Genomic DNA, 26,836 nt, shown 5'->3' on the forward strand with positions numbered 1-26,836 from the left:
GTCTTTCACATCACAACGTTGATAATGATCACATAGATATAGGATGCAGTTTAGGACATCAGACACCACAGCCATATGTCCCGCACACACACACACACACACACACACACACACACACACACACACACACACACACACACACACACACACACACACACACACACACACACACACACACACACACACACACTTGTATTATTGCAACATATGCAAAGCCCTACCCTTGTTGAAATTAAATGCCCCCCATGTCATGGTTAGAATAATGTCTGTCTTATAACGAACTACCTGTTGTCCAATCGGGTCCCGTTAGGCATTTTTAACGGTCTTGGAAAAGGACTCCTTGGAAATGATTCTGGCCCTTTAACCGGTAGGCGGAGCCTCCTTACTGTCGTCCGCCTCTTATGTAAATCCCAGCCTCCCCTTCTTCCCGTGATATAGCGCAGCAGTCGGTTTGTATCCATAGCCAACTCTATCCTATCCAAGTCAAGGTTTGTGGGAGGTTTAAACCTACTAGTCTACTTTCTAATACCGTTTTGGTGAGCTTTCAACTGGAAGCAACAGCTACTTATAGCGAGAGTAGTTTACTGCAAGAAGCTTCAGTTTCGCGGTGTTGGTCGGGCTACTCATTATAGGAATTAACGAAGAAGACGCAAGACGCTCCTTAGATTTCACCAACGCATAAAGGAGAACATCTTTATTTTTCCTTGCCTGAAAGGAAGACTTGTATTTGTAGACTAACGCCTACTAATAGAAGACAGCCTCCATCGCAGTGTTTCGGGGAAGTTTGGGTTGTAGTAAATACGCCTGTGGGTCATTTATTTAGGCTAAGATTTACCAGTGGGATTGGAGTGTATTTCCTCTCTTCCTTTTCAATGCTTTGTGAGAACGGGTGGTCGTCTACCGTAAAAACGGTGAGTGTTGCTCTTTAAACGTTTTCAAACTTTTTTTTTTATTGCGCTATTTGGGAATTTTTTCGATTTGGCCACAATTTTAAAGGGGGCGGGGGGGCGGGCATGTTTTTTTTATGCTAGTAGCCCTGCAAAATAAACAGACTGGATGATGTTGGAGAGGGTGGATGTATTTCACCGGTGTAGTTGGCAACGTTGTATTCGGTAACGCAACTATGTTGGGACACGGAGTTCTTTAGTTCTGTGTTCACTGTTGCGAGGCGATGGTGGTAAACAATCATTTGCGAGGTTATTGTAGCTTGTTATTTTTTTTCCCTTCAGTGTAGTTGGAGGGTATTCACGGGGTTATTGGTTCCGATATAATTACTGAATCTAGAACAAAATAGCCATTTCAACACTTCAAGGATGCATAAGTTACTTGACATGTTCTATACAATTAGAAATCTATACAAGGACAGTGTTTTTTATGATAAATCGTGTTAACCCACATTTTCCTTAATTGAGAAGGATCCCCCCCCCACTAGATATTGACAGACGTGAAATCGCCAGAAACACAATAGTTGTATCATAACATAATGTGTTAATCACAAGTGCAACGTGCTAGTCTGATTCCCAGTACTCTCTCCCCTTTCTCTCTCTCTCTCTGTGTCCCCAGTAAGGCTATTGATAACGGAGATAAGTGAAGAGTGCGCTCCTACGCCTGCCCTGACCTCTAGATGCCGGGCATAAACTCCACCGCCGCCCCTCACTATGAGTCAGGCTGGGAGATGGAGTACGACCACTATCAACATTACTTCTACGACGACCACGATCCGGATGAGGATTTCTTTAAATCCACTGCGCCCAGCGAGGACATCTGGAAGAAATTCGAGCTAGTACCGACCCCGCCCATGTCCCCTATCCGGACTTTAGAGGGGGCAGGCGGGGTCGGGATGGTCTGCCCTTCGCTGGGGGACAAACTCGAGTGGGTGTCCCAGTTTTTGGGTCAAGAGGACGACCAGGATGTGCCTTGTAAATTCAGTTCCGCCGACGAGGCTTTGGGGAACCTAAGCTCCATTATCATCCAGGACTGCATGTGGAGCAGCTTCTCCGCGGGCAAACAGCTGGAGAAAGTTGTCGGGGAGCGACGTGCTTCCTGTCCCGGTTCGGGGCCGACCAAACCGGCCCTGCAGCAGGTGGGAGCTGGCATCAACACCACCGGGAGGGCGCAGTGTGTGACGATACCCATGGACGCTCCGGTTCTCAGTAGCTTGGCGACGGATTGCGTGGACCCGGGTGCTGTTCTCACCTTCCCCCTGGCCGGGGGACCGTTCAAGAAACCTGCGGTGTCCTCCGGTTCGGAATCCCCCACAGACTCATCAGGTAAGTTACAAGTTCAACGTTGATCTGTAAATTGACTATATGACTATATGAAGGTCCTTCATATTATTTCGTACGTAAATCTGCGACACTCCATTTAGTATGATATGTTATGTTTCGTGTTCTATGTATTCATTTGTGAATTTCCATCACATATATGTTATGAATGACAATTCGTATATGTTACAAATTTGCAACTATGATATGAATTTTAGTTAGGTGGCTAAAGTTAGCTAGGTTGTTTTGTTTTTGAGAATAGTTAAGAACAAATTCTTATTTCACAATGACAGCCTACAAGGGAACAGTGGGTTAACTGCCTTGTTCAGGGGGCAGAACAACATATTTTTACCTTGTCAGCTCCGGGATTCGATCCAGCAACCTTTCGGTTATTAGTCCAACGCTCTAACTGCTAGGCTACCTGCCTCTAACCACTAGGCTACCTGCCTCTAACTGCTAGGCTACCTGCCTCTAACTGCTAGGCTACCTGCCTCTAACTGCTAGGCTACCTGCCTCTAACTGCTAGGCTACCTGCCTCTAACCGCTAGGCTACCTGCCCCTAACCGCTCGGCTACCTGCCTCTAACCGCTAGGCTACCTGCCTCTACCCACTAACCTGCCTCTAACCACTAGGCTACCTGCCTCTAACCACTCGACTACCTGCCTCTAACCGCTAGGCTACCTGCCTCTAACCACTCGGCTACCTGCCTCTAACCACTCGGCTACCTGCCTCTAACCACTACCTGCCTCTAACCGCTACTACCTGCCTCTAACCACTCGGCTACCTGCCTCTAACCGCTGCTACCTCTAACCGCTAGGCTACCTGCCTCTAACCACCTGCCTCTAACCGCTACCTGCCTCTAACCACTCGCTAGGCTACCTGCCTCTAACCGCTAGGCTACCTGCCTCTAACCACTCGACTACCTGCCTCTAACCGCTAGGCTACCTGCCTCTAACCGCTAGGCTACCTGCCTCTAACCACTCGACTACCTGCCTCTAACCGCTAGGCTACCTGCCTCTAACCGCTAGGCTACCTGCCTCTAACCACTCGACTACCTGCCTCCACCTCTTGCTATGTGTGACTGTTTCATAAATATGCATAACTTTTTAGAACCAAATTCACATAAATGTGTTATAGATCTGTTATTCTCATTGTAAAGAAGTTTAAGAAGCAGGTAGATCTGTTCTATGTGCTATTTCTATGCATTCCAAGTTTAGTTTAGTTTCTTTAGCGTTTGGTTTTGTACACCGGCTTCAAAACAGCTGAAAATACAATATTTTTGGTTCTGGAAAATATATTCCACAGCGGTTTAGATGGTATAATGATTCTCTACACTTCCTTGTTTTTTGTTTCCTATTCCCTAGATAGTGCACTACTTTAGACCAGAACCCTATGGAACCCTGTTCCCTATATAGTGCACTACTTTAGACCAGAGCCCTATTCCCTATATAGTGCACTACTTTAGACCAGAACCCTATAGAACCCTATTCCCTATATAGTGCACTACTTTAGACCAGAACCCTATTTCCTATATAGTGCACTACTTTAGACCAGAACCCTATTCCCTATATAGTACACTACTTTAGACCAGAACCCTATAGAACCCTATTCCCTATATAGTGCACTACTTTAGACCAGAACCCTATAGAACCCTATTCCCTATATAGTACACTACTTTAGACCAGAACCCTATAGAACCCTATTCCCTTCATAGTGCACTACTTTAGACCAGAACCCTATAGAACCCTATTCCCTATATAGTGCACTACTTTAGACCAGAACCCTATAGAACCCTATTCCCTATATAGTGCACCAGACCAGAGCCCTATTTCCCTATATAGTACACTACTTTAGACCAGAACCCTATAGAACCCTATTCCCTATATAGTGCACTACTTTAGACCAGAGCCCTATTCCCTATATAGTGCACTACTTTAGACCAGAACCCTATAGAACCCTATTCCCTATATAGTGCACTACTTTAGACCAGAACCCTATTCCCTATATAGTGCACTACTTTAGACCAGAACCCTATAGAACCCTATTCCCTATATAGTGCACTACTTTAGACCAGAGCCCTATTCCCTATATAGTGCACTACTTTAGACCAGAACCCTATAGAACCCTATTCCCTATATAGTGCACTACTTTAGACCAGAGCCCTATGGAACCCTGTTCCCTATATAGTGCACTACTTTAGACCAGAGCCCTATGGCACCCTATTCCCTATATAGTGCACTACTTTAGACCAGAACCCTATGGAACCCTATTCCCTATATAGTGCACTACTTTAGACCAGAGCCCTATAGAACCCTATTCCCTATATAGTGCACTACTTTAGACCAGAACCCTATAGAACCCTGTTCCCTATATAGTGCACTACTTTAGACCAGAGCCCTATGGAACCCTATTCCCTATATAGTGCACTACTTTAGACCAGAACCCTATGGAACCCTATTCCCTATATAGTGCACTACTTTAGACCAGAGCCCTATAGAATCCTATTCCCTATATAGTGCACTACTTTAGACCAGAACCCTATAGAACCCTATTCCCTATATAGTGCACTACTTTAGACCAGAACCCTATGGAACCCTTTCCTATATAGTGCACTACTTTAGACCAGAACCCTATTCCCTATATAGTACACTACTTTAGACCAGAACCCTATAGAACCCTATTCCCTATATAGTGCACTACTTTAGACCAGAACCCTATTTCCTAGAACCTACTTTAGACCAGAACCCTATTCCCTATATAGTACACTACTTTAGACCAGAACCCTATAGAACCCTATTCCCTATATAGTGCACTACTTTAGACCAGAACCCTATAGAACCCTATTCCCTATATAGTGCACTACTTTAGACCAGAACCCAATAGAACCCTATTCCCTATATAGTGCACTACTTTAGACCAGAGCCCTATTTCCTATATAGTGCACTACTTTAGACCAGAACCCTATTCCCTATATAGTACACTACTTTAGACCAGAACCCTATGGAACCCTGTTCCCTATATAGTGCACTACTTTAGACCAGAGCCCTATGGCACCCTATTCCCTATATAGTGCACTACTTTAGACCAGAGCCCTATGGCACCCTATTCCCTATATAGTGCACTATTTTTGACCAGAGCCCTATGGAACCCTATCCCCTATATAGTACACTACTTTAGACCAGAGCCCTATTCCCTATATAGTGCACTACTTTAGACCAGAGCCCTATGGCACCCTATTCCCTATATAGTGCACTACTTTAGACCAGAGCCCTATGGCACCCTATACCCTATATAGTGCACTATTTTTGACCAGAGCCCTATGGAACCCTATCCCCTTTATAGTACACTACTTTAGACCAGAACCCTATGGAACCCTATTCCCTATATAGTGCACTACTTTAGACCAGAGCCCTATGGAACCCTATTCCCTATATAGTGCACTACTTTTGACCAGAGCCCTATGGAACCCTATCCCCTATATAGTACACTACTTTAGACCAGAGCCCTATTCCCTATATAGTGCACTACTTTAGACCAGAAACCTATGGAACCCTATCCCCTATATAGTGCACTACTTTAGGGAATAGGGTTCCATAGGGCTCAGGTCTAAAGTAGTGAACTATATAGGGAATAAGGTTCCATAGGGCTCCGGTCTAAAGTAGTGCACTATATAGGGACTAGGGTTCCCTGGAGTCTGGTCAGTGAGTTGGAGCTGAAATGAGATGAATATGATGTTAAATGTAGGCCCAGTGTTAAACATCCACATTTTGACACAAGGCTATGATATATTTCTACATATTGGAATAGCTGAAGTTGTTACAGCCAAACAATATCTCAAAGATGATTCTTTGTATAGTGAATGGCTGTAGTGAACTGGTCACAGCACGTGGCTTCAATGCTCGGCCTTGTTGCAAATTGAATGATTGTGGGGGGAAACTCTGATAAAACCAGTGATTTTGCTCGGAGACTGAGGTCCCTTGTTATTACTCAGAATGTGAGAACACTAGCCACATATCATTCTGTCCCCCCCCACCACGTGACTGAAATGAATAACCTGAGAGAGGGACTTTCCACTGGGCATGAGGTAGGCACTGATCGTGTGTCATACCCATTTCAGGTCATAGGATGTCATACTAATTTGGGGCTTTTCAGCTAGTAGAATCGAGGAAGAGACACAAGACCCACTTGTGTTTGACAACAGCTGATAATCAGATATGGCGACGCCTCGTACCAAAGTAAACTAATGGCGGGAATCGACACAATTGTGCATTAGATGACGCCTTACCATACACCTAGTATGGGGTGGATTAGATTTTACTGAACAGTATATTCAAAATAGTACCCAGTATGTAGTACCCAGTATGTAGTACCCAGTAAGTAGTAGCAAGTATTAGTAGTAGCAAGTATTAGTAGTAGCAAGTATTAGTAGTAGCCAGTATTAGTAGTAGCAAGTATTAGTAGTAGCCAGTATTAGTAGTAGCCAGTATTAGTAGTAGCCAGTATTAGTAGTAGCCAGTATTAGTAGTAGCAAGTATTAGTAGTAGCCAGTATTAGTAGTAGCAAGTATTAGTAGTAGCCAGTATTAGTAGTAGCCAGTATTAGTAGTAGCCAGTATTAGTAGTAGCCAGTACGAGTAGTAGCTAGTATGTAGTTTTAGTGGTAGGCAAGACTTTGGCACAGATTTCAGACCTGTGTGATATGACGTTTAGAAGAGGGAGAGGGTGTGAAAGGTTGCTTGGAGTTCATTGTTCCAGAAGCTTTTACCCAGAACTCTAGGGTACGGCCAGCCACTGTTCCAGAACTCTGGGGTACGGCCAGCCACTGTTCCAGAACTCTGGGGTACGGCCAGCCACAGTGTGTGGATACAGATGCAAGCTTTTCATCTTTTATTTTTCTCCCCAATTTCGTAGTATCCAATTGGTAGTTAGTCTTTACTCGTCGCCTCTCGAGTCCGTACGGGAGCTGCAGCGAAGGTCGAGAGCCGTGTGTCCTCCGAAACCTAACAAACTGCTTCTTGACACGATGCCCGCTTAACCCAGAAGCACCAAAGTGTCGGAGGAATGGCCTGCACCACAGGAGTCACTAGTGCGCGATGGGACAAGGTCATCCCTGCCGGCAAAACCCTCCCCTAACCCACCGCTGAGACAATTGTGCGCCGCACCATGGGTCTCATGGCTGCGACAGAGCCTGGACTCAAACCCAGAATCTCTAGTGGCACAGCGGTGCAGTGCCTTAGACCACTGTGCCACTCAGGAGGCCATCAGCAAGCTTACCGGTACACACTTTCCCTGAAATAAAGTACACAAGGGACCTAATTTATAATAAGGAGAACATCAGACTTCTCTGAAATGAAAATGGATTACCCTCCCTTCAGCCAAATATATAATTTACCTAACCCCTCCCTGAATGCTTAAAAAAATATTGACTCTCCCTACATCCACTTTGTTTTAATTATTATTTTGGATAGCAGAACAACATGTCTACCATTTTTTTCCCCCTCACTTCTAGGACAGACGATAGGCAGTTTTACAAAGTTGTTCTTCGTCCTGTAACTATGACATGGCAACACAGGAGTTTTGATCGAGCACAGGGCTACGGGCCAGAAAGTTGTGGGGGCCACCGTGGGGGCCACCGTGGGGCCACCGTGGGGGCCACCGTGGGGGCCACCGTGAACAAGAGTAGGGGGTGAAAGGATCTTCTTGCATGAAAACGTTCATCGTAATTTGCAGGTCTGAGGGAAAAAAATGGCCTTTTCATAAATATTTTCATGTAATTCTACATCATTTTACATGTCAGCAGAATCTTTTTAAATTTAATACCACACAAATAACCAAAATTCCAGGCTAAGAATGGACAGGGAGATGTGCCCGTGTTCATCTTATCATATTTCTTCAACGCCAGATCCTGTTTGCACGTAACTACATCTGAGAAGTCATTAGGAATCCCAGCATGGTACTTTAGGCTTAGTAGTGGTTAGAGCGTTGGACTAGTAACCGCAAGGTTGCTGGATCAAATCCCCGAGCTGACAAGGTTCAAATCTGTCGTTCTGCCCCTGAGCAAGGCAGTTAACCCACTGTTCCCCAGGCGCCGATGTCGTTTTTAAGTCAGCCCGCCCCACCTCTGATTCAAATGGGTTGGGTTAAATGTGGAAGATGCATTTCAGTTGAAGGCATTCAGTTGACAACTGACTAGGTATCCCTTTACAGTATATAATCGGATCCCTTCATAATCTATAGGCTATGGGTCATTTGATTAAGACTAAAGAGCCAATACTTTATTGTACACCCTGCAGAGAATCAGAGATGCATTAGGCATACATCTATATACATACATGCATACTACCTTTCAAAAGTTTGGGGGTCACTTAAAAATGTCCTTGTTTTCCATGAAAACATACACGAAATGAATTGCAAAATGAAAGAAAATATTGTCAAGATGTTGACACGTTTATAAATAATGCTTTTTAATTTAAATAATATTTGTGTCCTCCAAACTTTGCTTTTATCAAAGAATCCTCCATTTGCAGCAAGTACAGCCTTGCAGACCTTTGGCATTCTAGTTGTCAATTTGTTGAGGTAATCTGAAGAGATTTCACCCCATGCTTCCTGAAGCACCGCCCACAAGTTGGATTGGCTTGATGGGCACTTCTTACGTACCATACGGTCAAGCTGTTCCCACAACAGCTCAATAGGGTTGAGATCCGGTGACTGAGCGTGCCTCTCCATTAGACCGAATACCAGCTGACCGCTTCTTCCCTAAATAGTTCTTGCATAGTTTGGAGCTTTGCTTTGGGTCGTTGTCCTGTTGTAGTAGGAAATTGGCTCCAATTTAAGCGCCGTCCACCGGGTATGGCATGGCGTTGCAAAATGGAGTGATAGACTTCCTTCATCAAGATCCCTTTTACCCTGTACTAATCTCCCACTTTACCACCACCAAAGCACTCCCGGACCATCACCCCCAGACCATCACACTGCCTCCCCCAGACCATCACATTGCCTCCACCATGCTTGACAGATGGCATCAAGCACTCGTCCAACATCTTTTAATTTTTCTGCGTCTCACGAATGCTCTTCTTTGTGATCCGAACACCTCAAACTTAGATTTGTCTGACCACAACACTTTCCCCCAATCTTCCTCTGTCCAGTGTCTGTGTTCTTTTGCCCATCTTAATCCTTTCTTTTTATTGGCCAGTCTGAGATGAGGCTTTTTCTTTGCAACTCTGCCTAGAAGGCCAGCATCCCGGATTCGCCTCTTCACTGTCGATGATGAGACGGGTCTTTTGTGGATACTATTTAATGTGGCTGCCAGTTGAGGACTTGTGAAGCATCTGTTTCTCAAACTAGACACTCTAATGTACTTGTCCTCTTGCTCAGTTGTGCACCAGGGCCTCCCACTCCTCTTTCTATTCTGGTTAGGGCCAGTTTGCTCTGTTCTGTGAAGGGAGTAGTACACAGCGTTGTCCGAGATCTTCAGTTTCTTGGCAATTTCTTGCATGGAATAGCCTTCATTTCTCAGAACAAGAATAGACTGACGAGTTTCAGAAGAAAGTTCTTTGTTTCTGGCCATTTTGTGCCTGTAATCAAACCCACAAATGCTGATGCTCCAGATACTCAACTAGTCTTAAGAAAGCCAGTTTTATTGCTTCCTTAATCAGCACAACAGGTTTCAGCTGTGCTAACATAATTGCAAAAGGGTTTTCTAATGATCAATTAGCCTTTTAAAATGATCACCTTGGATTAGCTAACACAATGTGCCATTGGAACACAGGAGTGATGGTTGCTGATAATGAGCCTCTGTACGACCTCTGTAGGTATTCCATAAAAAATCTTGCCGTTTTCCAGCTACAATAGTAATTTATAACATTAACAATGTCTACACTGTATTTCTGATCAATTTTATGTTATTTTAAATGGACAAAAAAGTGCTTCTCTTTCAAAAACAAGGAGATTTGTAAGTGACCCCGACCTTTTGACCTTTTGAACGGTTAGTGTGTGTATATAGCCTAATAAGAAACTCATTCTAAAACACCGAAATATTGACTTCTCCCCATTTCTTGGTATCCAATTGGTAGTCTTGTCAAATGACTAAACCCTCCCAAGTTCATTTTATACTATTTTAAACTGTTTTTAAAAATACATTTTATTTCCTGTTTGTGTTTATTGTGAACATAAAAGGGTAAATAAAGTGATTTTATAAAGGATCACGTGAATAAACATCATGCGCATAGTAGTTGATTATCTTCGTTTCAGAAGTTTATCTTTGATTTGTTTGTGGACACTAAACTTCTCTATTGCTTCTCCAGATGATGAATCTAGTGATGATGAGGACGAAGAGGAGATTGATGTGGTGACTGTGGAACACAAGCAGTACAAGCCCCGGCGGCTGTCCAACGGCAGGCTGAACGGGCGGACGCCGGTGACCATCACGGTCGGCGCGGACCCTGTGGACCCGTGTATGAAACACTTCCACATCTCTATCCACCAACAGCAGCATAACTACGCAGCGCCTTCCCCGGACACACACAAACATCCCGAGCCCCCCAGGAAGAGAGTCCGACACGAGCCCCTAAAATCTTCTCATAACTTCTCAAACTCATCTCACCCCAAGCCACACCCAGGCCCCGCCTCAACCAATCAGAACCCTGAGAGCAAACCACCTCACGTCACAGTGGCAATGGCCGGTTTGGAGTCACCTGACGCCAACACACTCATCCTTGCCTCCTCCCCTTCGAACTCTCCCCCATCCTCCTCCCACCACCACCTCTCCTCCTTGAAGTCCTGCTCCCACCCCTGCAGCCCCCAGTCCTCCGACTGTGAGGACACGGACAAACGCAAGACTCATAACTTCCTGGAACGTAAACGGCGCAATGACCTGCGCTCTCGTTTCCTGGCGCTGCGGGACAACATCCCTGGCTTGGCAGAGTGCCCCAAGACACCCAAGGTGGCCATCCTGACACGTGCCACTGAGTACCTGGCGCAGCTGCATTCTAGCGAGCGCCAGCGGGCACAGGAGAAACGTCAGCTGAAGGCCAGGCAACAGCAGCTTCTCCGCAGGTTGGCACAGCTCAAACAATGCCCCTGAACTCCCTGACTGGCTGGCTGGCAAAGCTCAAACAACATCCCTGAACTGACTGGCATACTGACTGGCAGCGACCTCTAGTCGACAGAAACCAGGACTCTCATTAACTGGCAGGCTGGTAGGGAGAGCAGCCCAAGTAGTATGCTTTGCTCAACCCTATATTATAAACCAGGACTGAATCAAAACCAGGGATGGATTTAAGAGGATTTTCTTGCTCTCGTTGGCCCAATCCCAAATGGATCCCTTTGCCCCTATTCGTAGGAAAGCGGTTCAAGATCTGCAAGGACACCAACGATCAAGGGAAAAGACATAGTGGGTTTAGTGTTGGGATGGGGTTGTGAACTCCCAGACACACACACACACACACACACACACACACACACACACAGGATGAGATTAAGGAGTAAAGACACGAACGGTCACTTTGTGGGGTGGGGAAGTGGGTTATAATGTGGTGTTAGGGTTCTGTTGTTTTGCACATTTGCTTCAGAGTGATTGACAGAGCAATCATCTCGTCAGGAAGGACAGTAACCTGATGTCACGTGATCATAGTTTTGTTAGGGGGAGGGGGGGTCTGGGCTGGCATTTTATCTCTCTGTTATATCTACCAAATTAGTAAAGTGTGTAAATATTTTAATGTCATGTTTCCCGATTGGAAGATTATTTGTTCATGAGAAGTTATCATGCCACATAGGCGGTGTGAGATTTGATTGTATGCATGTGTAAAGAAGATTATCCCTTGCTACAGCAACAACGGCTCAGATGGAGTTGATGTTGACATGAGAACATCTTGAAAAATAGTCCTAAACTAAATACATTTTTGATCAACTCTGAAACTCAACAATATCTTTATACTTTCAGTGCCATTTTGAAACCAGTCAGTGACTAATGGATTTATTTTCTTCTAATGATCAAAATGTTAGCCATTGCAAACAATGACAGTTCATTTGAAAAGGACAGGAAATGGAACATCTGCTTGTCCATGTTAACGTTGCCCCAATAATATTTGTCAACCTTATTTCCTGTTATTGTCTAAGACCGTATGGTATATGAGTGGATCCATCGATTGTGCATTACGTTCAGATCAGCCTGTGTTTTGTGTGTTTGCATGTCTCCTTCTGGGTGTTACATACGAGTATCCTCCTTAATGAACCAAAACCAGAGCTTTTTGATTTAATTCTATTTTCTTTCCTGTTTCCTGTCACTGGCTTAACTCAAATTTCAAAATGCTTATTTTTTATTTTTTTGTTATAAAAGGTGAAGTAAATAAACATTCAAATAATAACAGGATTGAAACATTACTTTGATCACACTTGCCACTCTGCTGTTCTCAAGGCCTGTTTTGCTTTACAGATCTAATTTAGTTTTTTGTTGATTTGTACAAAAGGTCAAGAGTTTTGTACTATATTTTCCTACGGAGTGTTTTTTGTTGTTGTTGTGAGCTGACGTGGTTGGTATGGCTGTTATGTGCTGCCCCTCACGCTCTACCTCCCCCTCCCGGTCTCTCTCACCCCCCTCCCGGTCTCTCTCACCCTTCCCTGCTCAAACTAATCACTATCTAGCCAGCACTTTCTAAAATCTCACAATAGGGCACCTAAGAGGATGTAGTTCTTAAAGGCCTTGGCTGGTCTGTGCGTGTAGCCTGAAGTGAACCCACTGTCTCAGCCCCCCAGGGAACCCACTGTCTCAGCCTTCCCCCCCCAGGGAACCCACTGTCTCAGCCACTCCCTCCCTCCCCCAGGGAACCCACCGTCTCAGCTCCACCCCTCACCCCCAGGGAACCCACCGTCTCAGCTCCTCCCCTCACCCCCAGGGAACCCACTGTCTCAGCCCTATCCTCACCCCCAGTGAACCCACTGTCTCAGCCCTATCCTCCCTCCCTCACCCCTAGTGAACCCACTGTCTCAGCCCTATCCTCACCCCCAGGGAACCCACTGTCTCAGCCCTATCCTCACCCCCAGTGAACCCACTGTCTCAGCCCTATCCTCCCTCCCTCACCCCTAGTGAACCCACTGTCTCAGCCCTATCCTCCCTCCCTCACCCCTAGTGAACCCACTGTCTCAGCCCTATCCTCACCCCCAGTGAACCCACTGTCTCAGCCCTATCCTCACCCCCAGTGAACCCACTGTCTCAGCCCTATCCTCACCCCCAGTGAACCCACTGTCTCAGCCCTATCCTCACCCCTAGTGAACCCACTGTCTCAGCCCTATCCTCACCCCTAGTGAACCCACTGTCTCAGCCCTATCCTCACCCCTAGTGAACCCACTGTCTCAGCCCTATCCTCACCCCTAGTGAACCCACTGTTTCAGCCCTATCCTCCCTCCCTCACCCCCAGTGAACCCACTGTCTCAGCCCCTCCCACCAGCTGTATCACAGCACGTTAGTTAACTCTGGGGGTGATTAGTTGAAGCCATAGCAACAGAGAAGCTCTGAAACTACGGTTGCGTGCCAAATGGTTCCCTATATAGTAATCCACTACTGACTAGAACCCTATGGGCCCTAATCCATTTATAGTGCACCCCCCCAAGAACTCTATGGGCCCTGGTACAAAAAAAATATTGTACAATGTAGGGAATAGGGTGCCATAGGAGATGAGCACTCATCCTGTAGTGTAACAGACTTGATGATGTATTTTTAATATAACCTACTCAGTGGCCTGTCATCATCCTTGTTTCCGAGAGAGAGAGCGATCTCAGGATTACCTCGTAGGAGCGCTGATCTAGGATCAGTTTTGGCATATAGATACAACAATAATAATAAGATTAGAAATGGACAGATCCTAGATCAGCACTCCTACTCTCAGATGCGTTGTGGATATGGGCCCAGGGAGCGAGAGGATTAGATTGGGTGGCAACTATTTTTTTTGTTGTTTTTTTTGGGCAGCCTGGTTTCAGAAGGTGAGCTGCTACTAATGTTAACCCTGAAAGCTTGGATTACTCCCTCTGCCTCCCACAGAGTAGCGAGGGCGAGCGTAGAGCGGAACGATGGAGAGGGTGAGATAGTAGGGGAAAGGGCAGTTGGAAGAGAGAGAGAGTAGGAAGGAAGGGAGAGCAAAACTAGAGTCTCTTCACTTTCACTACTTTGTTCATCTGTTCTTTCAGCACATACCATCAGTAGCCTGTATTTATCTCTTGTAACGCAAGATCTATTAGCGCCGCCTCGGGATTGGCTGTAGCCCATTGTAGTTTTAATTTGTCACTGGTCTCTGTGTGTTAGACACAGTCATTTTGGCAGTGGGCCATACTACGTTTCACTCTGGGAATTCTAATATGGTGGCAGGCAGCCTTGTCTCAAGCACTTTGTTTTCAGTACCTCAAGCCTATATGTACAGGGAGAATCAGACCAATGTAATAAATTCAAAACATTACCTCAGTCTCTTCTTCTTTTTGTCTAGCCTGTTTTCTTGTTCATATATGCTGACAATGACAATATCACAGGAATGTTCTGGAATCATTCACACCACAGGAAGTTGGTGGCATCTTAATTGGGGAGCACAGGCTCAGACTTGTGGGAAGACCTATTTTTCTTGCTAGTGTTTTCCTGAAGTAAGCTTGACTGTTAGTAGGGCACTGGGCTGACTGCTTCACTTTGCAGGGTTGAGGGGAAAACAAGCTATTTTCAGAGGAGAGGTGTGTCCTTGTACTTTAAAATCAACACATGTGCAAGTAAGCAGTGAAAACTACTCCCACTCTTCAATGGCCTTCTCCATGGAAACATCTCGGCCTCGTTGCCATAGCAACACGTATCTAAAGTTACTATGGCTCTACTCCCCCCAGTTTCTATAGTAACCCTTACAAGATCGATTTGCTGGGAGAAGCCCTCCCCTTTAGTAAAGTAAATCAAGTACAGAAAATACAGCCTATTATTGGTATATAAACGACACTACAATGATACAAATGTAGTGTTGTCTTTGTCCACATAACAGCCGAATATGTTTTTTGGATGCAGGCTATTATAAACGGTGAGATACATATTTAGGTTAGTGTACTATTTTTCTATAGTCTTGTGGACCAAAATACCTTCCGTCTTCACTCGACTTCTTTTTTTTTTTATCAAAGCCGGTGCCATGGGAACCTCTTGCCGTTGCCTAGTTACAGAGCCCGCCTCATATCCGGTCTCAGTTCTTAGGCGCGTGTCTGATCAGCTGGGAACAAGGGTAAAAGCAACATGGCGGCGCCCGTGCGAGGCTTGCAGTGTGCTCTGAAAAAGAGTATTGTACCACCGTTAGTCGTGATTTTAGGAGCAACCGGTACTGGGAAGTCTAAACTGGCGATTGAAATTGGTAAACGACGTCAGGGAGAGATAATCAGTGCCGATTCCATGCAGGTAAGAAGGACACAAGCGCCGTGGATGTGACATACTGTGTGGTAGGATTCACATATAGGGCATTTGGAGAGAACGAGGTTTATGTCTAGTGAACTACTTTTATCAGATTTCAGGGGTATTTCGTAACTGACTTACCTTATAAATGCTGCAAATTCGCTGTCCAAACGTGATCTTAGTTTGCGTGTTTTTGAAGTTAACGTTAGTTAGCAACCGTCAAAGTTCAGTACCCAACCTGCTGTGGGTATTTTGCTTGAATTCACTTGGGTGTCTATATAGCTAGGTACTGTATCTATGAGTGAGAATTGGAAGGATATCACACCTCAGTCACACCGATCGTATATTTGCAATGTTGTACACCAGAAGTAGGTTCATTTCGGATTAACGCGGCGTTTGCCTTGCAGCATCAGAGGCGGTGTGGTGCATACGTTGGATTTATTGAACAGAAGGTGGAAGTTGAACACATATTCAATTGATACTGCGTATTATTTTGTGCAATTTTGTTATCGGTGTGATCGTTTGGTTGCTGTTGCAGGGACGCATGCAAACCTCGCCCCCCTCCAATTTGCCCCCTCGACTAGCCAGCCGATTCCAATAGAGTACCACTGTACGAGTCATAATACTTATAAACCTAGAGGTCAAACGGGTAATAAATCAATAAATGAAATGCTAATATGGCTATCATAAAGAACTAGAAATGTCGTGATGATCTGGCCGTGACTGGCAAATCGAGGCAAAGGTACGAATATCTGGATTTGAAAATAAGAGAGCTGCACACTCTAGGAGCTCAGATGAAAAAAATGTAATTACCAACGTTTCGACAGCCAAATTGTCTTCATCAGGGTCTTCAAGAATCTCTGGATTAACTATATAATGTTAGCTAAATGTAGTATTGAATAAATACATTTGATTTAAATGGGAAATTCTGTGAACTGGCTTGGGCGAGTTTTAACTTGACACAACTGTTCGCAAAGGTATTTTTATACATGTTCAGTAAACCTTTATTTAACCAGTTGAGGCCAGTTGAGAACCAGTTCTCATTTACATCTGCGACCTGGCCAAGATAAAGCAAAGCAGTTAGACAAAAACCAACAACACAGAGTTACACGTGGGATAAACAAACGTACAGTCAATAATGCAACAGAAATGTTTATATACAGTGTGTGCAAATGGCATGAGGAGGTAAGGCAATAAATAGTCCATAGTAGCAAAGTAATTACAATTTAACAGATTAACACTGGAGTGACAGATGAGCAGATGATGATGTGCAAGTAGAAATACTGGTGTACAAAAAAGTACATTTAAAAACAATATGGGGATGAGGTAGGTAGATTGGATGGGCTATTTACAGATGGGCTGCGTACAGCTGCAGCGATCGGTAAGCTGCTCAGATAGCTGATGCTTAAAGTTAGAGAGATGTCTCCAATTTAAGTAATTTTTTAATTTTTAAAAATGTATTTATTTATTTTGATGTAAAAACACATATTTTTTTGCAATTCTATCCAGTCATTGGCAGCAGAGAACTGGAAAGAAAGGCGGCCAAAGTAGGTGTTAGCTTTGGGGATGATGAGATACACCTGCTGGAGCGCGTGCTACGGGTGGGTGTTATGGTGACTAGTGAGCTGAGATAAGGCGGAGCTTTACCTAGCATAGACTTATAGATGACCTGGAGCCAGCGGGTCTGGCGACGAATATGTAGCTAGGGCCAGCCAACGAGAGCATACAGGTCGCAGTGGTGGGTGGTATATGGGGCTTTGGTGACAAAATGGATGGCGCTGTGATGGACTGCATCCAGTTTGCTGAGTACAGTGTTTGAGGCTATTTTGTAAATGACATCGCTGAAGTCGAGGATCGGCAGGATAGTCAGTTTTATGAGGGTGTTTTTGGCAGCGTGAGTGAAGGAGGCTTTGTTGTGAAATAGGAAGCCAATTGTAGATGTAATTTTGGATTGGAAATGTTTAATATGAGTCTGGAAGGAGAGTTTACAGTCTAACCAGACACCTAGGTATTTGTAAATGTCCACATTTTCTAAGTCAGAACTGTCCAGAGTAGTGATGCTGGACAGGCGGGCAGGTGCAGGCAGCGATTGGCGGGTGAAAAAGCATGAATTTAGTTTTACCAGCGTTTTAAGAGCAGTTGGAGGCCACGGAAGGAGTGTTGTATGGCATTGAAGCTCGTTTGGAGGTTTAAGACCGTGTCCAAAGATGGGCCAGATGTATACAGAATGGTGTCGTCTGCATAGAGGTGGATCAGGGAATCACCCGCAGCAAGAGCAACATCGTTGACATATACTGAGAAAAGCCTCAGCCCGAGAATTGAACCCTGTGGTACCCCCATAGACTGCCAGAGGTCCGGACAACATGCCCTCCGATTTGACACACTGAACTCTATCTGAAAAGTAGTTGGTGAACCAGGCGAGGCAGTCATTTGAGAAACCAAGACTGTTTATTCTGCCAATAAGAATGCAGTGATTGACAGAGTCAAAAGCCTTGGCCAGGTCGATGAAGACGGCTGCACAGTACTGTCTTTTATCAGTGGCGGTTATGATATCGTTTAGTACCTTGAGCATGGCTGAGGTGAACCCGTGACCAGGTCGTGAACCGGATCACACAGTTGAGAATGTACGGTGGGATTCAAATTGGTCAGTGATCTGTTTGATATCTTGGTTTTCGAAGACTTTAGAAAGGCAGGGAAGAATGGATATAGGTCTGTAACAGTTTGGGTTTAGTGTCTCCCCCTTTGAAGAGCTATCAAATCTTTAGGGATCTTGGATGATACGAGAGGTTGAACAGAGTGGTAATAGGAATTGCAACACTGGAGGCGGACAATTTTAGAAAGCGGGTCCAGATTGTCTAGCCCAACTGATTTGTACGGGACCAGGTTTTGCAGCTCTTTCAGAACATCTGCTATCTGGATTTGGGTGACGTAGAAGCTGGTGAAGCTTGGGCGAGTAGCTGCGGGAGGTGCGGAGCTGTTGGCCGGGGTTGGGGTAGCCAGGGGTAAGTATGGCCAGCCGTAGAGGGTTGCTTGTTGAAATTCTCGATTATCGTGGATTTATCGGTGGTGACAATGTTTCCTAGCCTCAGTGCAGTGGGCAGCTGGGAGGAGGTGCTCTTGTTCTCCATGGACTTTAGTGTCCCAGAACTTTTTGGAGTTAGAGCTACAGGATGCAAATTTCTGCTTGAAAAAGCTAGCATTTGCTTTGCTAACTGACTGCGTGTATTGGTTTCTGACTTCCCTGAACAGTTGCATATCGCGGGGACTATTCGATGCTAGTGCAGTCCGCCACAGGATGTTTTTGTGCTGGTTTAGGGCAGTCAGGTCTGGATTGAACCAAGGGCTATATCTATTCCTAGTTCTAAAGTTTTTGAAAGGGGCATGCTTATTTACTTTTAAATAACGACCAGGTATCCTCTACTGACGGGATGAGATCAATATCCTTCCAGGATACCCCGGCCAGGTCGATTAGAATGGCCTGCTCTCAGAAGTGTTTTAGGGAGCGCTTGACAGTGATGAGTGGTGGTCGTTTGACCGCAGACCCATTACGGATGCAGGCAATGAGGCAGTGATCACTAAGATCCTGATTGAAAACAGCCGAGGTGTATTTGGAGGGAAAGTTGGTCAGGAAAATATCTGAGGGTGCACTTGTTTACGGATTTAGGTTTGTACCTGGTGGGTTTCTTGATAATTTGTGTGAGATTGAGGGTATCTAGTTTAGATTGTAGGACTGCTGGGGTGTTAAGCATATCCCAGTTTAGGTCGCCTAACAGAATGAACTCTGAAGATGGATGGGGGGGGGTAATCAATTCACAATTGGTATCCAATCAGCTGAGAGCTGAGGGGAGTCTGTAACAGTGAGAGACTTATTTCTGGAGAGATTAATTTGTAAAATTAGAAGCTTGAACTGTTTGGGCGAAGACCTGGAAAGTATGACAGAACTCTGCAAGCAATCTCTGCGGTAGATTGCAACTCCTCCCCCTTTGGCAGTTCTATCTTGATGGAAAATGTTGTAGTTGGGATGGAAATCTCAGAATTTTTGGTGGCCTTCCTAAACCAGAATTCAGACACTGCAAGGACATCGGGGTTGGCGGAGTGTCCTAAAGGAGTGAGTAAAACAAACTTAGGGAGGAGACTTCTGATGTTAACATGCATGAACCCAAGGCTTTTACGGTTGCAGAAGTCAACAAATGGGAGCGCCCGGGGACCTGGGTTAACCTCTACATCACCAGAGGAACAAATGAGGGGGAGGTGTAGGATGAGGGTACGGCTAAAGGCTATCAAAACTGTTCGTCTAGTGCATTGGAGATTTCTGGTCGTGGTTGGATAGATTCAGGGCATAATGTTCAGACGGGTAGGGTGCGGGTACAGTGGAGGTAAACCTAGGCATCGAGTGACGATAAGAGAGGCTGCATCTCTGGATGCACTAGTTATGCTGGGTGAGATCATGTGTGGGAGGTGGGACAAAAGAGGTGTCATGACGTTGCCCTCTTTGGGTACAGCAAGCCCCCATCCCCCTCTCCCTGCCTCCTTCAACTAGGCTGCTGTGGTCAGAGAGAGGTTGTAAATTCCTGAGGAGAAGACCCTGCCTCATGGCCACACAGTATAAGAGACAGAGTGAATTTTCATAGAGAACGAAGGAATTTCTTCCATCTCACAGAACTTGAGGTCCGAACAAATTTCATGTTCCGGAGAAAGTATAAAAGATCGGTGAAGAATCCAGCTACGAACTGGTCCGTTTGTTACAACTTGGGGAAGCTCATGGGAGACGGTGTGGCCACTTTACCATAATGCTGTTTATATAATAGCCTCAGATATGAGGTTTACATCTAATTGTTGTATAAGATGAGTGAGTGAGTGAGTATGATACTGTTTACACAATTTTACAATGTGAATTTGGACTGTTTAATGAAGGAAACTCCAATTCCCTTTTTGAGTTGAACTAAATCGGAGGACTACCCCGGAGCCCACTTAGGGTCAGGCATCCTGGGACAGCCCCTTTTCTACCATTCCGAATAAAACCCAACCTGTAAAGTAAATAAATCATTAAGCAGAAGAATATGGATCAGATATGAAAATATCTGAAGGGTTATATTGGGGAATTATAAATTTGTAATCTAAATATTTTCCCTGGTGCCCCGACATCTTAGTTAATTACGGTTACATGATTAATCAGTCTAATCGCGTAATACTAATTACAGAGAATCTTCGATAAACACAAAGTCTTCAATTTAATGATAGTAAAGACACGACATAGGTATCTGAGGCACGTTGCGTGGGACTCGGGGCTCCGCAGTGAACTAAAACAATGATAACTAACCTAAACAACAGTACACAAGGCATGTTGACATTTGAGAGAGACATAAAGCGAGACATAAAGCAATCACAGGTGTTGAACAGGTAAGACAACAATAATTATTAAGAAGTATAAAGAAGGGTTCCTGCAGTTGCACCCTTCTCGCAGATTCCAACCCTACATTCCATAACGGCTGCAGAGGCTACTGTTAGCTAGAGAGGAAAAGGGCAGTTTTTCTGAAAAACAAAAAAAACATTTCAATGTTCTCATTGTATCAGTTCTGGATCGAGGTCAGATTTGGAGTACTTTATCGATCCCATATCTCACGCCGGCTCCACAGTGTCGTAATGTAACCACAATTACGTTCCGTCCCCAGTACAGCTTAGAGGTAACAAGCGTAACAGTGGGGTCAGAATCTTCTGGCTACCCTCTTGAAGCACCGCTACCCTCTCTCTCTCTCCTTCTGGGTGCATTCTCCCTGTGATTGAGATGTAGCGTTGTGGTCCCCCCCCTGTCCGTGTGTGACCCAGACTCTCACCAGCCACCTTCTGTGTGACCCCGGTTACCACGGCAACAGAGCCTGAGAACTCTAGGTGGGTGGGTTTGGGGGCGGTGTGTATGTGAAAGCGGTGCAGGGTGCGTGGGAGTTTTGTTGTCATGTTGTCACAGTGTCTCTCTCTCTCACACACACACACACACACACACACAACGGTTTGTGTTTTGTATGAGGAGGTTTTGTGTTGTCATATACACAGATGTTGAGATGTGGATTCCCTGGGAGTTTCTCATTTTGATTCTGATCAATCTCTGTCATCTCAACTCTCTCACACACGCACACACACTCTCTCTCTCTCCCCCCCTCACACACACACACACGCTCTCTCTCTCCCCTTCACTCACACACACACACACGCTCCTTGTGTCCTTGAGAATGTGTTGGTCCGTAGGGAGTTGTCAGTGTTCCAGCAGCCGAGGTCACCTGGTACAGCTAACTGGGTTACTGTAATAACTGGGTTACTGTAATAACTGGGTTACTGTAATAACTGGGTTACTGTAATAACTGGGTTACTGTAATAACTGGGTTACTGTAATAACTGGGTTACTGTAATAACTGGGTTACTGTAATCGGCGGGGTTACTGTAATCTACTAGGTCTACTATCACAACCGACAGGAAACGGGCTACAGCTGGCCCAGTGGCAGGAAACGGGCTACAGCTGGCCCAGTGGCAGGAAACGGGCTGGCCCAGTGGCAGGAAATGCGCTGCAGCTGGCCCAGCTTCTGGCCCTCTCTGTGTGTGTGGTAGAGAGGGTCTGTCTGTGAAAGAGAGAGGAAAAAGAGACAGTCTAAGTAGAGAAGCCTGGATCTGTCCTCTATCTACGCCTAGCTGCTGGTGGGTGAATGGTTGTGTGTGTGTGTGAATGGGGCGGATGTGTGTGAATGGGAGGGGGGTGGTTGTGTGTGTGTGTGTGTGTGTGAATGGGGGGGTGTATGAGAACGGGGGTGTGTGTGTGACTAGATGTAAGTTTCTATTGTTCCAAGGGGAGAATTGGTTCCCACAGTCTGCCACTCCAGTTCTCTCCCACAGGACCCAGTCTCTCCCCTGGCTCTCCCCACGGGACCCAGTCTCTCCCCTGGCTCTCCCCACGGGACCCAGTCTCTCCCCTGGCTCTCCCCACGGGACCCAGTCTCTCCCCTGGCTCTCCCCACGGGACCCAGTCTCTCCCCTGGCTCTCCCCACGTGACCCAGTCTCTCCCCTGGCTCTCCCCACGGGACCCAGCCTCTCCCCTGGCTCTCCCCACGGGACCCAGTCTCTCCCCTGGCTCTCCCCACGGGACCCAGTCTCTCCCCTGGCTCTCCCCACGGGACCCAGCCTCTCCCTGGCTCTCCCCACGGGACCCAGTCTCTCCCCTGGCTCTCCCCACGGGACCCAGCCTCTCCCTGGCTCTCCCCACGGGACCCAGCCTCTCCCCTGGCTCTCCCCACGGGACCCAGCCTCTCCCTGGCTCTCCCCACGGGACCCAGCCTCTCCCCTGGCTCTCCCCACGGGACCCAGCCTCTCCCCTGGCTCTCCCCACGGGACCCAGCCTCTCCCCTGGCTCTCCCCACGGGACCCAGCCTCTCCCCTGGCTCTCCCCACGGGACCCAGCCTCTCCCCACGGGACCCAGCCTCTCCCCTGGCTCTCCCCACGGGACCCAGCCTCTCCCTGGCTCTCCCCACGGGACCCAGCCTCTCCCCTGGCTCTCCCCACGGGACCCAGCCTCTCCCCTGGCTCTCCCCACGGGACCCAGCCTCTCCCCTGGCTCTCCCCACGGGACCCAGCCTCTCCCCTGGCTCTCCCCACGGGACCCAGTCTCTCCCCTGGCTCTCCCCACGGGACCCAGTCTCTCCCCTGGCTCTCCCCACGGGACCCAGCCTCTCCCCTGGCTCTCCCCACGGGACCCAGCCTCTCCCCTGGCTCTCCCCACGGGACCCAGCCTCTCCCCTGGCTCTCCCCACGGGACCCAGCCTCTCCCCTGGCTCTCCCCACGGGACCCAGCCTCTCCCTGGCTCTCCCCACGGGACCCAGCCTCTCCCCTGGCTCTCCCCACGGGACCCAGCCTTTCCCCTGGCTCTCCCCACGGGACCCAGCCTCTCTAGTCACTCAACTCTGGCGCCCCCGACTCGAGTTCATTGAAAATGGAGCAGATTATTCACTGACTATGAAACAGCTTTTCTCCCAATCAGACAATACTGCTTTGCTGTTTGTGTGTTCTCGTGTGTGTGTGTGCGTGCCGTTGTATAATTAAGCAATAAGGCACGAGGGGGGTCCTGTTAACACACAGACATACCACCTCCTACATCCTGTTAACACACAGACATACCACCTCCTACATCCTGTTAACACACAGACATACCACCTCCTACATCCTGTTAACACACAGACATACCACCTCCTACATCCTGTTAACACACAGACACATCACCTCCTACATCCTGTTAACACACAGACACATCACCTCCTACATCCTGTTAACACACAGACACATCACCTCCTACATCCTGTTAACACACAGACATACCACCTCCTACATCCTGTTAAAACACAGACATACCACCTCCTACATCCTGTTAACACACAGACACATCACCTCCTACATCCTGTTAACACACAGACATATCACCTCCAACATCCTGTTAACACACAGACATACCACCTCCTACATCCTGTTAACATACAGACATACCACCTCCTACATCCTGTTAACACACAGACATACCACCTCCTACATCCTGTTAACACACAGCCATACCACCTCCTACATCCTGTTAACACACAGACATACCACCTCCTACATCCTGTTAAAACACAGACATACCACCTCCTACATCCTGTTAACACACAGACATACCACCTACTACATCCTGTTAACACACAGACATACCACCTCCTACATCCTGTTAACACACAGACACATCACCTCCTACATCCTGTTAAAACACAGACATACCACCTCCTACATCCTGTTAACACACAGACACATCACCTCCTACATCCTGTTAACACACAGACATACCACCTCCTACATCCTGTTAAAACACAGACATACCACCTCCTACATCCTGTTAACACACAGACATACCACCTCCTACATCCTGTTAACACAGACATACCACCTCCTACATCCTGTTAACACAGACATACCACCTCCTACATCCTGTTAACACAGACATACCACCTCCTACATCCTGTTAACACACAGACATACCACCTCCTACATCCTGTTAACACACAGACATACCACCTCCTACATCCTGTTAACACAGACATACCACCTCCTACATCCTGTTAACACAGACATACCACCTCCTACATCCTGTTAAAACACAGACATACCACCTCCTACATCCTGTTAACACACAGACATACCACCTCCTACATCCTGTTAACACACAGACATACCACCTCCTACATCCTGTTAACACACACACATCACCTCCTACATCCTGTTAACACACAGACATATCACCTCCAACATCCTGTTAACACACAGACATACCACCTCCTACATCCTGTTAACATACAGACATACCACCTCCTACATCCTGTTAACACACAGACATACCACCTCCTACATCCTGTTAACACACAGACATACCACCTCCTACATCCTGTTAACACACAGACATACCACCTCCTACATCCTGTTAACACACAGACATACCACCTCCTACATCCTGTTAACACAGACACCATTTATTTATTTCACCTTTATTTAACCAGCTATATGGCCACTATACCACGGCTAAGGGTTGTTCTTATGCAATACGGAGTGCCAGGATACAGCCCTTAGCTGTGGTATATTGGCTCTATACCACAAACCCCCGAGGTGCCTTATTGCTATTTTAAAACGGATCAACAACATAATTAGAAGAGTCAAAAATAAATGTTTTGTCATACCCGTGGTATACGGTCTGATATACCTCTGCTGTCGGCCAATCAGCATTCAATGTTGCGTTAAAAGAGCACTAGAGACGGACGCCGGTGGAACGAGGTTGTAAAATAATGTTTTTTTTCTCGATATTATAGTTTCTGGGTTTGACCATATTAATGACCTATGGCTTGTATTTCTGTGTTTATTATAATTAAATCTATGATTTGATAGCGCAGTCTGACTGAGCGGTGGTAGGCACCAGCAGGCTCGTAAGCATTCATTCAAACAGCACTTTCCTGCGTTTGCCAGCAGCTCTTAGCAATGCTTGAAGCACAGCGCTGTTTATGACTTCAAGCCTATCAACTCCTGAGATTAGGCTGGCAATACTATAGTGCCTATAAGAACATCCAATAGTCAAAGGTATATGAAATACAAATGGTATAGAGAGAAATAGTCGACTCGTCATAATTCCTATAATAACTACAACCTAAAACTTTTTATCTGTGAATATTGAAGAACTGGGAATATTGAACCACCAGCTTTCATATGTTCTCATGTTCTGAGCAAGGAACTTAAACGTTAGCTTTCTTTCATAGCACATATTGCACTTTTACTTTCTTCTCCAACACTTTGTTTTTGCATTATTTAAACCAAATTGAACATGTTTCATTATTTATTTGAGACTAAATTGATTTTATTTATGTATTATATTAAATTAAAATAAGTGTTCATTGTTCAGTCAGTATTGTTGTAATTGTCATTATTATGTATGTGTATATATATATGTGTGTGTATTAAATAAATGGGAAAAAATTGCAGATTTTAATCGGTATCGGCTTTTTTTTTGGGTCCTCCAAAAATCGGTATCGGCGTTAAAAGCCTAATCGGTCGACCTCTACCATCAACACCACCGGTCTGTTTGGCTTGGAGGGTTTGTCATTTTGTCCTGTTCATTCAAGGTAATTGGAGAATCCAGTGGGTTCTGGAATCCAGTGGGTTCTAATAGTCTTTAATAGCTGATTTTGTATTTGACCATGTACATGTTTTTGCTGTTTGTTATAGAGCCAATCAGATTGGAGAAGTGGTTTATCCATACGTCTCCATTTTGGATAGATAATTCTTTGTGTTGTTGTTTAGTGTTTTCCAATTTTCCCAGAAGTGGTTAGTCTATGGATTCTTCAATTACATTGAGCTGATTTCTGACATGCTGTTCCTTCTTTGACGAATACGCTGATACGGTGTGCGAGTTCATTAGAACGTGCGTTGAAGATGTCGTTCCCATAGCAACGATTAAAACATTCCCTAACCAGAAACCGTGGATTGATGGCAGCATTCGTGTGAAACTGAAGGCACGAACCACTGCTTTTAATCAGGGCAAGGTGTCTGGTAACATGACTGAATACAAACAGTGCAGCTATTCCCTCCGCAAGGCTATCAAACAAGCTAAGCGCCAGTACAGAGAC

General features: G+C 45.9%; 2 protein-coding genes across 2 annotated transcripts in view; both read left to right on the forward strand.

Annotated features, from left to right (window-relative positions):
• The first annotated feature begins 421 nt into the window (after positions 1-421).
• On the forward strand, positions 422-14,709 carry myclb (MYCL proto-oncogene, bHLH transcription factor b). The gene is made up of 3 exons (XM_042295085.1): positions 422-911; positions 1,564-2,270; positions 10,567-14,709. Exons 2-3 carry the CDS (start codon positions 1,625-1,627, stop codon positions 11,343-11,345), a joined length of 1,425 nt encoding a protein of 474 aa, XP_042151019.1. The 5' UTR covers positions 422-911; positions 1,564-1,624; the 3' UTR covers positions 11,346-14,709.
• Positions 14,710-15,453: 744 nt separating this feature from the next.
• trit1 (tRNA isopentenyltransferase 1) overlaps positions 15,454-26,836 on the forward strand; it is a 75,823-nt gene continuing 64,440 nt past the window's right edge. Inside the window, exon 1 of the mRNA XM_042295086.1 lies at positions 15,454-15,668. Within this exon, the coding sequence (XP_042151020.1) occupies positions 15,510-15,668 (159 nt within the window). The 5' untranslated portion in view covers positions 15,454-15,509. The remainder of the gene's footprint in view (positions 15,669-26,836) is intronic.

The sequence above is a fragment of the Oncorhynchus tshawytscha genome, linkage group LG13 (assembly GCF_018296145.1).
Source record: "Oncorhynchus tshawytscha isolate Ot180627B linkage group LG13, Otsh_v2.0, whole genome shotgun sequence".
NCBI lineage: Eukaryota > Metazoa > Chordata > Actinopteri > Salmoniformes > Salmonidae > Oncorhynchus > Oncorhynchus tshawytscha.

Coding starts and splice junctions, on each gene's coding strand:
- myclb (XM_042295085.1), top strand. CDS start 1,625: ATGCCGGGCATAAACTCCACCGCCGCCCCTCACTATGAGTCAGGCTGG. Junction 2,271..10,566: donor ATCCCCCACAGACTCATCAG/GTAAGTTACAAG, acceptor TTGCTTCTCCAG/ATGATGAATCTAGTGATGAT.